The 13,533-nt window shown below is 32.1% G+C and overlaps 1 protein-coding gene across 1 annotated transcript in view; it reads right to left on the bottom strand.

Annotated features, from left to right (window-relative positions):
• The window catches only part of Smp_212100 (putative calcium-dependent activator protein for secretion), a gene marked incomplete at both ends in the record, with an annotated part of 21,567 nt that overhangs the window by 453 nt on the left and 7,581 nt on the right, over positions 1-13,533 (bottom strand). Inside the window, one exon of the mRNA XM_018795543.1 lies at positions 4,231-4,974. Coding sequence (XP_018649845.1) covers positions 4,231-4,974 — 744 coding nt within the window. The remainder of the gene's footprint in view (positions 1-4,230; positions 4,975-13,533) is intronic.

The following is a 13,533-nucleotide window of genomic DNA, read 5'->3' as shown; positions in this document are numbered from 1 at the left end:
GCTTCAATTGACTCATGATCTCAACTACTGAAATATTTTTAATTTTTATACTTCAAATGACTTCTAATCATCATTTGATGTAAAAGCATGTTAATTTATTACTATAATGATAAACCTATTCATATGGCTAATATTCTTGTCTTTGATAATTGTTCTTTCGATCATTTGATTAAATAATCCAGTCTCATATGCATTTATCACTCAGTTACATAATATTATTGTACATTCTCAACTAATCAATACTTTATTGATTTATTTTAACCATTTTAATTACTTGTTCATTATAATCATACAAAATTCCCTTTCAAAACATTGCAAAAGTTAATAAATTTTTCTTTAAATTATAAAAGAAAAAACAGGGTTCTAATCTACTATCTGACAGTCAAATTATTTCAAGTCAGTAGTTAAATTAGATAATCACTTTCTTCATAAATCAACATCGTCTGGCTGTCTATTAAGAACTAATTTGAGCTGTTTAATATTATTAATATTTACATCTCACCAGTATGCTTGATTATGTCGTGACTTGATTAAAATTTGGATAAAAATGGAACATTGAATCATCATGCCCTTGATAGGAGATCTGAAGATTCTACTTTATTCGAGACCGTGAATGGATCAATGTTAGACTACCATTCAAAAACCTGGAAGCACTGAATGGCCGTTTCGTCCTAGTTAGTACGCATCCAGGATCCCGCACGTGAGATTACAACCCAGAACATTCGGTTTGTCGTGCGAGCGCTTAACCTCTAAACCACTGAGCCGGCATACAACGGTGTTAATGTCTAAATTCAACTGACCCACGAAATTGAGCGACCATCTTCCATTGTCTTTGGTGGGTAACTGCCTCAATGGTGGTTTAACATTGATCGATTCGTGATTTTAATCAAAAACTCGACAATCTCCACAACCCCATACTGATAATTCTATTTTACATTTCATATATATGGTTATATTGCTATGGCTACATGGTAATACTACGGAGTCATCAACCAAGGTGAAATACCTGTACAGTACTTCTTAATTTCTTCACGTGAATCGAATAAATAGCTTGAATAACTTTTTGACCAATGCTCTAGCAGAATTTTAAGCTGTTTGTTAAAAACTGTAAAAGCACTACAAAGATAATTAGCTAAACCATTAAATCACATTTAAGGGTTTTTCCATAGTTCATTTAAGTGATACAAGCCATCAAGGTAAAGTTACAATTTGGTTTAATTCTTATTTATTCCCGTCTAATAGAGATTATCAAAATAGTAGTTGGGAACTTTGCTGAACATTTCCAATAATTACTGAACTAATAGTTTTCTCCAATTTACCTTCTAATAACACTGTTGAACTAAACCAACAATGATTCATATTTCACTCATCTGTTCACTTTCATTTAATATTTTTATTCATAGTATAGGTAGAATAAAAATGGTATATCGATAGCAGAATAGAACAAAAACTAATCGTTGAAAGCGTGAGTCAATTGAAGCTAGACCACCATCGAAAACCTGGAAGCACTGGACGACCGTTTCGTCCTACTACGGGACTTCTCAGCAGTGCGCATCCACGACCCCGCACCCGAGAGATTCGAACCCAGGACCTACCAGTCTCGAGCCAGAGCCCTTAGCCGATAGACCACTGAGCCGGCATCCAATGGTGTTATTGTCTAACTTCAACTGATCCACGAAGTTGAGCAACCGTTCACTAATTGTCTTCAGTGAGTTGATATCTCACGACAGATATGGTTTGAACTCCACTAGTCACTGCTTCTCACTAGAACTCCTGGATGTACTTCTCGAAGTCAGTCACTAGTGAGCATATGATTATATTGATTATCAGAAGGGGTTTTGTGAAGATTTAGTATTTTCATAGTTGAAAATACTAAATCTCCACAAAACCCCTTCTGAAAATCAATAAAAATTAATGTCAGTTACTTTGGCACACATGAAAAGAAATAAGCATGGACTAATTCAGAACTGTTGAAAGAGGAGGGATAAATGATGAGGGTCTCAGAACAATGCTCAAACTTGAGCTAGTTAATGTTTATAAATATTATCTTTCAAAAATGTACAATTTACTTCCTTTTTCATTGTATAGTGTATTATTTTTATTATCCTGTTCATTTATCATTTGTGTTTAGGTCATGAAAATGCTTCTGTACAAGAACAGATAACAAAAATATCAAAATAGTTGATTTTATCCTTTTTTCTCCGTCATGTTCCTTTTCCAACTTTTTTTAGAATTGACTACAGCATAGAAGACAAGATTCCAATGGTGAATCCAGGTCTCCATGTTAGTTTTATTGTTTGTTTTTTTGACAAACTCAAATCCAACTTTGAAGCTAATCCACCATTTCCTCTTAGTTACATTCTCAGAAGAATGATATTTTTTTAAAGTTTTATTTGGAAATATCAAATATAAATGAAACGTATAAAATCCTGTTTAACGTGTGCGCTACAGTTTTAAGTTGTTGTATTTACTTTACATAAATACATTTTCATCATAATATACATATCTTTTGTTTAAAACCTATCAACTCGAAGTCAAATCAAGTGACTTAGTGTAATAGTTCGAATGGACTGTTTGGCTGATTTATTTCATTCAATATTAAGAAATGAAATATATACAATACTGACTGTCATTTAACGACCGGTTTAGTCAGTTCTAATATTGTTTGCTCGTAGAAAACTAGAGGCAGCCAAATCAAAACGTGGTATCAGGTCATTAATTATTGGTCTGAGCCATGTACATAAGTTTAGACTAATAGGTTAGTGTTCGGAGATTTATCTTAACCAATGTTTGGAGGTGTTAAATGGCATGGCTCAGAATCTCTCGCAATAGAGCAGATAGATTGACTCTTTTTCTTCAATTTGATATGGAGTTTTAAATTTGTCTCATACTTTTTATTCAGCGAATTTATTCCTTTTTCTCTGATCATATTGTCGGTCTAATATTTTTACTATCACTGATACTGTTAATACCTCTACTACACTTGCACGTCAACACGCTGATCTAGTGTGGCTTAGGATTTAGTATTAGGTTTTGGGTATGTACACTCAGACTCTAATCCTTCCTGTAAATCCTTAACCTAAATAATAACAGTTAAGAACCGATCTTCAACCTAGGAAAGTTCAGCAGTCATTTAAAAATAATATATACTTTGTAATTCTTCTCTTTTTGCAATACAAATCCATCATTAACATTTACTATTTTCTATCAATTAAGGGACGAGTATACTGCGCAGCAGTTCGCTCTGTTCTACTTTACGGCTGTGAAACATGGCCATTAAGAGTAGAAGATAATCGTAAGTTACTAGTGTTTGATTACAAATGTCTTAGAAATATTGCTCGCATCTGCTGGGATCACCGGGTAAATAACATAGAGGTTAGACACAGGGTATTAGGGGATGATGGTAAATCAGTTGATGAGGTGATGAATCTTCATCGACTGAGATGGTTGGGCCACGTGTTACGTATGCCTGAACACCGATTACCACGACGCGCTATGCTGACTAGTATAGGGGATGGTTGGAAGAAAGTTAGGGGCGGCCAAACCAAAACGTGGCATCAGTGCTTGAAGTCACTAACTTCTAGTCTGAGCCATGTTGGTAGAGCAGACTACCTGGTTGGGGTCCGCGTAACTTTCGTAACCAATGGTTGGAGACTCTAGGTGACATGGCTCAGAATCGATCACAATCGTGTAGGTGTATACACTCTTTATCTTCCCTTAAACATTGAGATTAAAATTACTTCATATCTGTCTTCCTTCCTATACTATATCCTTATATACAACCTTTCTTTTATATATTACCACCACAAAATTAACTACTTCTATGAATCCGGTGTTCATGTTGTTGTACTAACGAGCTATGGCAACTTGGATCGATGCATAAATGTGCCTGGTCCTACGTTGTAGCTGGATGACTGACTGACTATTTTCTAGTTGACTTATAAGGGTCAACCTATTCTTAAGATCGCTTTAGAAGTCGATTAAATTCGACAACATGGTACAATTTCATCAGAATTCTCTTTAGATGTTGTATAACAAATAAGTTTTCAGCCGAATATATGAGTATTAAGCTTCTTAATCACTATGAACAAGATTTTTAATATATAAACCCAAAATAAAAATGTTTGATCTCTTCAGTTTGTGTATTATCAGTCTTTAATAAGGATTGTTCAACAAATATATTATAGAAAATAATAATACTTTTAAAGATTTAAAATAAAGTTGACTTACAATTGTAGACGTTTATTGTGCATTTCCTCTTCTGGATCACTGATTACTAATGACGGTGGAGGTGGTGTAAAATATTGTAAATTTGAATTCTTATTTATTCCCATTTGTTTGCTCCACTTTGACTTGGTCACTTGACTAGGACATAGAGGAGCAGAACGAACAGAATTTGAGGCAGACTGTAATTGTCCAGCTTCTGTCGAAAAAGTACCACCAGAACATCCTGTTCCAGCTGATGGCTGTCTGTGGAGTAATGATTTCAGAGCATGCTGACGACCCGAACTTAATGATACCCCAGCAGATACAGAATTTGTGCTACTACTCATAAGCGATGTCAAGTCTGGCGAGATATGTTGTTCAGATGACCAACAACTACTACCAACAGGACTAAGTCGTGCTCCTAAAGAGGAGGCTTCCAAAGGACTTTCAAAGCTTACACTGAAATGCGTTGAGGTAGTAACAGGCACACATGTATCTTGATGAGCTGCCCCACTATTCAGTGTAAAATCTATCTTTGATGACTCTGTGACTTTACCAACACAATCTCCTAAACGTGGAGGCCGTTGGGCATCGATGAATGGGCTATGAACATTAGAGATTTGATCATATTGCACTTGTTTCCATCCTGTGGGCAAACTTTGATCAGTTGTTCTATACTTTAGATTAATCTTGTCATCTGGTGGTAATGATCCTGATTTCAGTAGATTGTTAACTTGTGGCTTCGATACCCGGTCAATCTTATGAATGCTATTTTTAAGCGAAAAATAATGAGTTGTAATATTAGTTTACTGCAAGATATTGTGAATAAAATATTACCAGTCTATTTACGAATAATTCTTTTGAGTTGATCTTTCATTCATAAACCTTTTAAAGGCATGTATCTTTCGCGAACTCTAATATCTATTATGATGCAGGAAATAAAGAATTTATTTGGAATAGTTGCGTAAGCTTATATCATTTATAATATTGGTTTGTATCTCACTGCATCAACTTTAAGACGCTTCAAACTATTGTCGTGAAAATAACTTACTATAGGTCAAATGGACTTCAACGTAAGTGGAATAATGTTTGGGCATACGAGAATGAAACTTTACAAAACGACAATTATTTGGATTGGTTGGTAATATCTGCTTTTGAAAAATTCTACATTGTAAAAGTTGTTCTGTAATAAATAGAGCCACGTTTATTATTGACATTCACATAGGATATATCTGTTCTAAAAACTAACCTTGAATTTTGATCAATAAATTATTAGTGTTAAATTTGGAACCAGTGTTGCTCAAACTCCATTTCTCAATGACGATGGTGTCTAATTTCATACTCAAAAATGTGAGTAATCAAAACAAAAGCTAAGAGTATACCCTAAGTTGAACGTTCCGCTGAAAATCTAATTTTAATTTCACGATTAATCGAAGTAACAAAATTTACCTGCTCACCTTTTGCATTCTCATTTATTCAAACAGCTTAAGAAAAATATCTCTTCGTCGAATTTTTAAATGACAACTTATTTTAATCTTTCAACTTACTTCTCTTCTTCATCTAATTTCAGTAGTATAGTACAGGTTTATTGCATTCTACTTTATAGTTACATCATTCAGTAAGTTATTAATTAATGGGGATAAACCATGATGTAGTTAAATTCAAATATACATTTATATGTTAACCAGTAATCACCTACCATTGAATAATAAGCCTGCTTTTTAATTAAGTTTATTTTCCATATAGATCACAAGGATCTTCTTATTGCATTCCATTGATCTAAAATTGACATGCTTATTGTAAAACATAAGTGTTCTTGGTTTGATCCATAGTGTAATTGTTAGTGTACACTGTTAAAGAGTCTAATTTCAGGATTATGTAGGTATACAGTTCTTGTTATCCAATAGTTCTAAAAATGATGTCATTTTCTTATGAAAACTAACACACACAGTTCTTCCAAACTAGTAGCTAATATAATATGGAATAATATGGAATTATTTTTCAAAACTGAATGAATAACAAACAATTCTTTTTATAAACGGCTGATATGGTTAATTGAACTATGAATGGTGTCAATTAGTGTAAAGTCTGGAGCAATATAATTCATGACAATTATACTCTTACCACAAAACAGTTATTATCATATCAGAGACTTTAAGTTTAACTGACTGTTATATTCTAAGGAAGAATAAATAAATGGTAACTTTTGAGAACTATTTATGGACAAATAATATATGTATATTCTTAATGTAGCTAACTAGATTATGTATATCCATACTTCTCTTATTACAAGCTTTATTTCAACCTATAAACTACTATTATACAATTTACTATTCTTAGGTTATTCCCAATCTATTAGTTACAGTCTCTCACAATGACAGCCACTTTTGGCTTGATATTGTATAATAATTATTTTTTTATTTTACGGTATGATGCGGTCTGATTTGCTTATATATATACTGTGTATGTCTAATATACATGTTTCATACAGTGGAGGCTGGGATTGTGTTCTGGACTCAACAGGCAGGGCAAGGTAAGAAAAGCCAATAAGGACTCAGAATTAACTCTAGACTGCTAGTGCTGGTTGGCGCGTCATTGGTTTGGCACAGGGTGTTTTGATTAGCGATATAGTCACGTGATAATTGACAGGGCTATAAGAACATAACACTGACTATACAGCAGTATACAGAAAATAACCTGGTATTCTTCTTCCCTTGTTTTCCCTCAAGTAATCCTCGGTCCAAACAATGTAGATACTACCCACAGAATATTCTTTTTCATTTTCATTACTATCTCAGGAAGTCAAATAATAGTAGTACTGTCATTATTTATATTACACCACCTTGAAGAACAAACTGTATATTATCTGAGTCGGGTTTGTGGGGAATAAACGCTTCTTTACTTTGCTGCCGACTGTAAATGTATTCATTAGTTCATTCGTCGAATAGAAATTAACCGACACACTTCAAGAAATTACCGAAATATAAATTCATTACAAGTGTATGGCAAAAATTTCAAAAATTGCAGGAACAAATCAGTAAGTCAGACGTATTATGATTCTACTTTCACCTGATATATGGAGATTGACATACGAAATGCATCAGAAGCAGTTTCAAAGTGGCAAGGTTATGTAAGCATTATTTCTCTTTAATCTCACCATGACGAAACAGATTTTACTTGAAGGAGCTGTTCAAATTACACTTTATCAACACTTAAAACTGTTTAGAAAGAAATATCTATGCCGAAATTCTTCATGCAAATGAATCATATAATTAAAAAAATATATGGCAGATTATCCCTCAAGAATTTCCTTGACTCAGCACGACCCGGTTATCAGTTGTGAATTTTAATACTAGGATTGTTATCTTACCTATAGAGTTCCCAAATTAAAAGAAACTTCAATAGAGGGTAATTTCACTGAGGATTAATCTTTGTAAGAGTCGAAAATCTTTAAAACTATGTCAAGAAGTGTTTCAGAACAAACTAAATCGATTATTTTAAAATATTTAACTGGTTAATGGTACAAACAACAAGTTACTGACTGCTACCATTGTTTCAGACATCACTGTATATAAATGTTGATCACGCAAATCAAAGATTGACTTGAAAGTATGATAGTGATAATTATGTTCTTCACGAAGTGACATCAAATGTAGAACCACTGAAGGTCAGAAAGTACTTAACTGTGGTGTTCTTCTGGGGTGCGTGAACTCCTATGTAATGTACATCATATATGTCCAACTGACTGGAGATAATAGTGTAACTTAACAGGTTCTAGCCTAGTGGATTTAGAGTATTTTACTAAGTGTTAGAACTGAATGTGTGTTCGACCATATATAAGATATCAATACATACTTCTGAGCAATTCTTAGCTCTAACAAAACTGGTGCACAATGTTCACTGCCTTCTAAAGTGTTCCTTCGATTGACATTAAATACTGAACTATTTTATCTTGAAGTTACATAAATTTCTATACAAGTGCAAGATAAGCAAGATGAATTAGCGTGTCATTCTTATTGTCATAAGCAATCCCATTGACTATTCTCAAGTAGGACAGAGAGTACATCCTGGATGTTATTGCTAACTAGATACCAAATTTATAAAATGTCTTTGATATTGTTTAATTGTTAAAATTATTGCTAAGATATTGAAAGGAAATATTTTACGAAATTTAAGTAACACAAAAATCAGTACTTAATTAAAACCGGTATTATCCTAGTCTTTCTATATTGACCAATTAGGAGAAATCAAAACAAAACCGGAATAATATTATGGACTTTTTTGAAGTATGACAAGTGAATATACTGACAAATTATCAAATATTACTTCTGCTAGATATTATTAAAAGCTGAGATTAGGTTTATTTAATTCCATGATAACATAACCATTATTATACTCTATGAATGATTATAAAAGATAATGACTATCATAATTAACTATTTTGAATAGGAATTCAGTGGGGACTAAGGACATAATATTCCTGGATTCAAGTCCCAAGTAAAGTAGAATTTATGTTTATCAAACAAATAATCAATAAAATGTTACTCAATTAAATAAATAATGGTTTATGGGCTCAGCTAAAATCCACCCTGTTTCTGTGATTATTTATGATATTACCCAAATAACGCAAAGTGAATTGAATAAGTGTAGAATTTAAACCTGTTATATAAAAATTGAAAGCTGAGTACTATAATGATTGATCTATCTTTTCATATCTGGACTTATACAGTTGATAACCATAAACTAATAATAGTGAAAATGAATATGACATAAACTGTTTTAAGGAAAACTTAATACATATACATTAAATCAACTTACTATGTAATTAAAGTTTCTCTATTAGGATAAAAAAAAATAAAATTAATTATTACTACGCAATAAATTTATTTTATATTCTAATCATTTCATTGAACATTGATCAACTATAAACTACGCAACATGTAACATATAGTAAAGTCTAATCTAATCAAAAAAAAATTGACTACAATTCCCCCATGATCATTGTTAGAATAGGCTAAGGCATAAGATCATGTTTAAATCTAGTGTATGATATATATTTAGTATATTAATTGCTTTACTTTGAATTCAGTTTAATAATAAATGATCAATATAACATAAATTATTCATTTGAAATTCATTTGCATGTTTCCTCTATTATTTGTGTATGATTTTCATTGAGTAATTATCATCAAAAACCAGTGGGATCTAAATTTTTTAATAGGTTGAATAAAATCTTAATTTATAAGCAAAGATTAGTGGTGGATAGCAGTGAGAACCAGGACGCGCATTTTATCCTACTTAGGACTCCTTAGCAGAGTGTACCTGTATCCAAGATTTGATGTTCGCTCCGGGACTAGGACCCCATTGCACAAGCTAGTGACTCAGTAGCTAAGTGGATAACGCAATGACGTTTGAAACGAACAGTAATAGATTCGAGTCCCGGAGTGAACATCAACTCTGGGATGGAGATGCTAACCACCATCATCTTAGCTTATAATGCTTGTGAATTAAGGCAATATCAAGACAATCCGAACAGAACGCACATATGCCAATAAGAGACTGATCAATTACGTTCCTAAACATCGTTGGAAAGATTCAAACAAACAATACAAAATGAATTTAAAATCTTAATTTGTTTTTTATGTTCTTCAGTGAGTAGTGAGAATTTTATTTTCTCATTCTGTTTCGAGACCCGTTTTCAGGGTTATAGAATATTCATGTCTCGAAGATAGCAGGATACACTCTAACCACCAAGAAAGAAGGCATTGATCCGTATAATCTATTTCAGTTATTCTTGTGATGTACGATATTTTATAAGAATTTTCATTAAGGCGTTATTATCACACTCTCGACACGTTTAATTCCACTTTTACTCTACTGTTAAATTGGGCTAATGATTAGTAATTAGATAATAATCACAATTTGATGAAAATCTCTATGCATTATAATCTATATTATTTATGGACATTATGTGAATGCACTTTTCTTTTAGAAATTAATCAGTCGAGCAAATACTTAGAAGCAGAAACCTTGTGTACTATTTTGAGATAATCACTAATGAGTAATTATCTTTGACCAGCATTTAATTACAACATACAAATACATGAATACATTTCTTTCTTAAGTCATTATAGATGTATAATTTAACCATGTTCAAGTCACTTCTCATATATTTGAAAATACATTTCTGTACTTGTAAACAAGTACTTGCAACTTGTGACAGTATAATATTTCAGTTTATGTTACAGTATGAATGTTTTTCTTTCTTAAATATTAAGACCTTTCTGAGTATTAAATTTTATTTATTGTTGTTTTGATATAATCGACCCACCTGATGTAGTAGAACCTAAAGAGACGAATGCTCTAGCCGACAAACCTCGATTGGGTCAACAAGATAGGCAAATCCAATAAATGTCAAGTTAGCAGTCAAATTCATCCTATTTTAAAACATCATATGTACACAATTGAGGAACCTCCTAGGGATGACTTGAAGACCTTTAGTTTTGTAGTCAACATAATTAAACTGTAGTTTAATTATATTTCGTCTGTTTCTCATCAGTTAAACACAATCCTGGTGAATGTTTACTCAAATGGAAGTACTAGAATAATTAGTTTGTGTTTGGTAACAAATCTTTTAATGCAAAAAAAAGTGTTAAGTAATTTGAAGACTAAATCTTATCATATTGGTCAGAAAAATTAATGATCTTAAATAGGTGAGTAAGCAGTTAAGTTATTGTGACTGAAAGTAACTCTCAAGTCTAAAACCAATCATCGTACAACACATTTGACGAATTTCTAAAGTAAAAAAATTGTGAATTTTCAAATTTTTCAATATATAGACTCATCTCACTAGTCATTTAAAGCATAAAAAATACGTTCGAGCTTATTTCCACTGTATTCTACATTATTCAAGCAATGAATGCATTTCCTACTGACTTGTAAATGCTTTTTTGGCTTAGAGATGTGATCCGCATAAACCGATCTGGATGTAATGTCTTTAAACAATTACTTAGCATTGTGTATTAGTCACTGAACTACCAATCAACCTTCTACATCTCACTTACCACATTTTAACTTATATCCATACTATATATATATATATATATATATATATATATATATATATATATATATAATGTGTTATTAATAACACATTAGTTGCTATTCTTCTTTGGGTATGGCAATGCATAACTATTGGTCGAGGAGGGATACGTAATAGCAACAACGAGATAAATATAAACTTCCCTCCATTTAAGTTCAAGTATTCCCAGAATACAATTTTTAAATATAAACAAAGGAACAAAACAGATTCACTCATCACTATTCTCTTTACTTCTTAATTACTGCCTCTGTTGTTTTTGTGATGAAGGGAACGAATAAGGGGAATAAATAAGTTCTGATCTCTTTTTGTTTATAGATTTCATGATAATTAATAATTGTTTATTTACTGTGATTTATTTCCTTCTTTCAAAATAAATAATTATTTTACTTAATTTCACATGGCAGAAAAAGAGAAAAAAATCGATTGTTTGAAAATGTAAAATATTTATTTTCAAGTTCTCCTTTTGTTTTCATTTCAACCAAGAAAATAATAATAGCGGTAGAATTTGCCATAGGATTTAATTATCGGTATAAGGTTGTGGAGATTAAGTTTTTGGTTGAGATTATGAATTGATTGATGTTAGACCACTGATGGAAAACTGAAGGCACTGCTAATGAGTCCCATAATAAGACGAAACGGCCGTCCAATGCTTCCAGGTTTTCAATGGTGGTCTAACACCAATCGGTTCATGATCTTAAGCAAAAATAGAATTTAATGTTAGTATAATAGGCATCAGATATAGAAAATGATATTTTTTCAGTGTTTTCACAAATTCAAATGTAGGCACATCGAGCCAACTATTACTTAGTATTATTTGAATAAATTAAAGTGAGGTGGTCCTTTATTTTGTATGTTCCACTAAAAAAATACCATAAACAATCTGTATCTCTCTAAACTCGTTTCGATAGTGTGATTTTTTGTTATGTGTTTATTTTGTAAGGTGAAAGGGTTAATGGTTAAAGTGTTCAAATTATTTTTGAACTTGTAGATGGGAACTTAAAACTGAACAACTGTCTAATTTAATCTAAACAGTCAGATGGTATTATTCACTTGCTTACACAAACAATATGACTAGAAGTCGATGATGTTAACGTGCTACTTGATATATGAGCCGCATTAATGAACTTACTTCCAAATGAATTTCACACAAAAATATTCATGCAATAAAACAGCAACCGGATATGTTTCGAACAAAAAAATGATATCTTTACATCATGTCTTCATTTAATAAGATGTGTATAAGTTATAGGATAACCATTCATGATAGTAGCTTAGTCACATTCATAGTGTTACTGAGACTTTTGAAAGGCATTTTCCATTACAGACATTGCCATTACTATTATCATTAATAATTTCATTTGAACAATATTTGGAGAAAACAGTATTGAAGAAAACTTCGAGTACTACCATTCGATGGCATTATTATGTTTATTACTGATCGTATTTATTATCTGAAATTCTTAAATGGTAAATCTGTGCATGTGTTTTACTGCTCTTCAAAAACAAATAACGTTCGACAGACTTTTACCTAAGAACCTAGGAAATTTAGGCGTAGTTATGTGCACGAAACATCTAAATCATTGATTCTTAACCCGATAGTTTAAACTTTTCAGCCCTAGTGACTCTGAAATTGAACGATAACCTTGGTGAGTTTCTAACTTCTAATGTGGTCGACTAAAAAAGTGACTCAATGTCAAAATCACCCTAAAAGAGAGATAAAGGGAATATGAATTCTTCACAAGTAAGAGGTAATACTTCCTAAAAATTCAAGATAAACCAGAACTGATATTCGAAACTTCCCTGTTAATTATTTTCTATTACATAAAACTAAATATGGTATACCATGATATCCTGTAAAGTAGATAGATTTGTAAATGTATACATAAGTGTTAAATGATTTGAGAAAAAAAAACAGTAAATGACAATTAAGCTAAAGTTTCATTATCACTAATTGACAATTGACAGCAAGGCATTCATGTATTTCTGTGTGAACTTGTACTTAACAAAAAACCTAACCAGAAGGGGTTTTGTGGAGATTTCAGTATTTTTCAAAGTTGAAATCATGAGTCAATTGAAACTAGACCACCATGGAAAACCTGGAAGCACTGGACGGCCGTTTCCTCTTATTATGGAACATTAACACCGTTGGATGCCGGCTCAGTGGTCTATGGGTTAAGGGCTCTGGCTCGAGACTGGTAGGTCCTGGGTTCGAGTCGTGGATGCGT

This window comes from Schistosoma mansoni, chromosome 2 (genome assembly GCF_000237925.1).
Source record: "Schistosoma mansoni strain Puerto Rico chromosome 2, complete genome".
In the NCBI taxonomy this organism is placed as follows: domain Eukaryota; kingdom Metazoa; phylum Platyhelminthes; class Trematoda; order Strigeidida; family Schistosomatidae; genus Schistosoma; species Schistosoma mansoni.
This window is presented reverse-complemented; position numbering and strand designations above follow the sequence as displayed.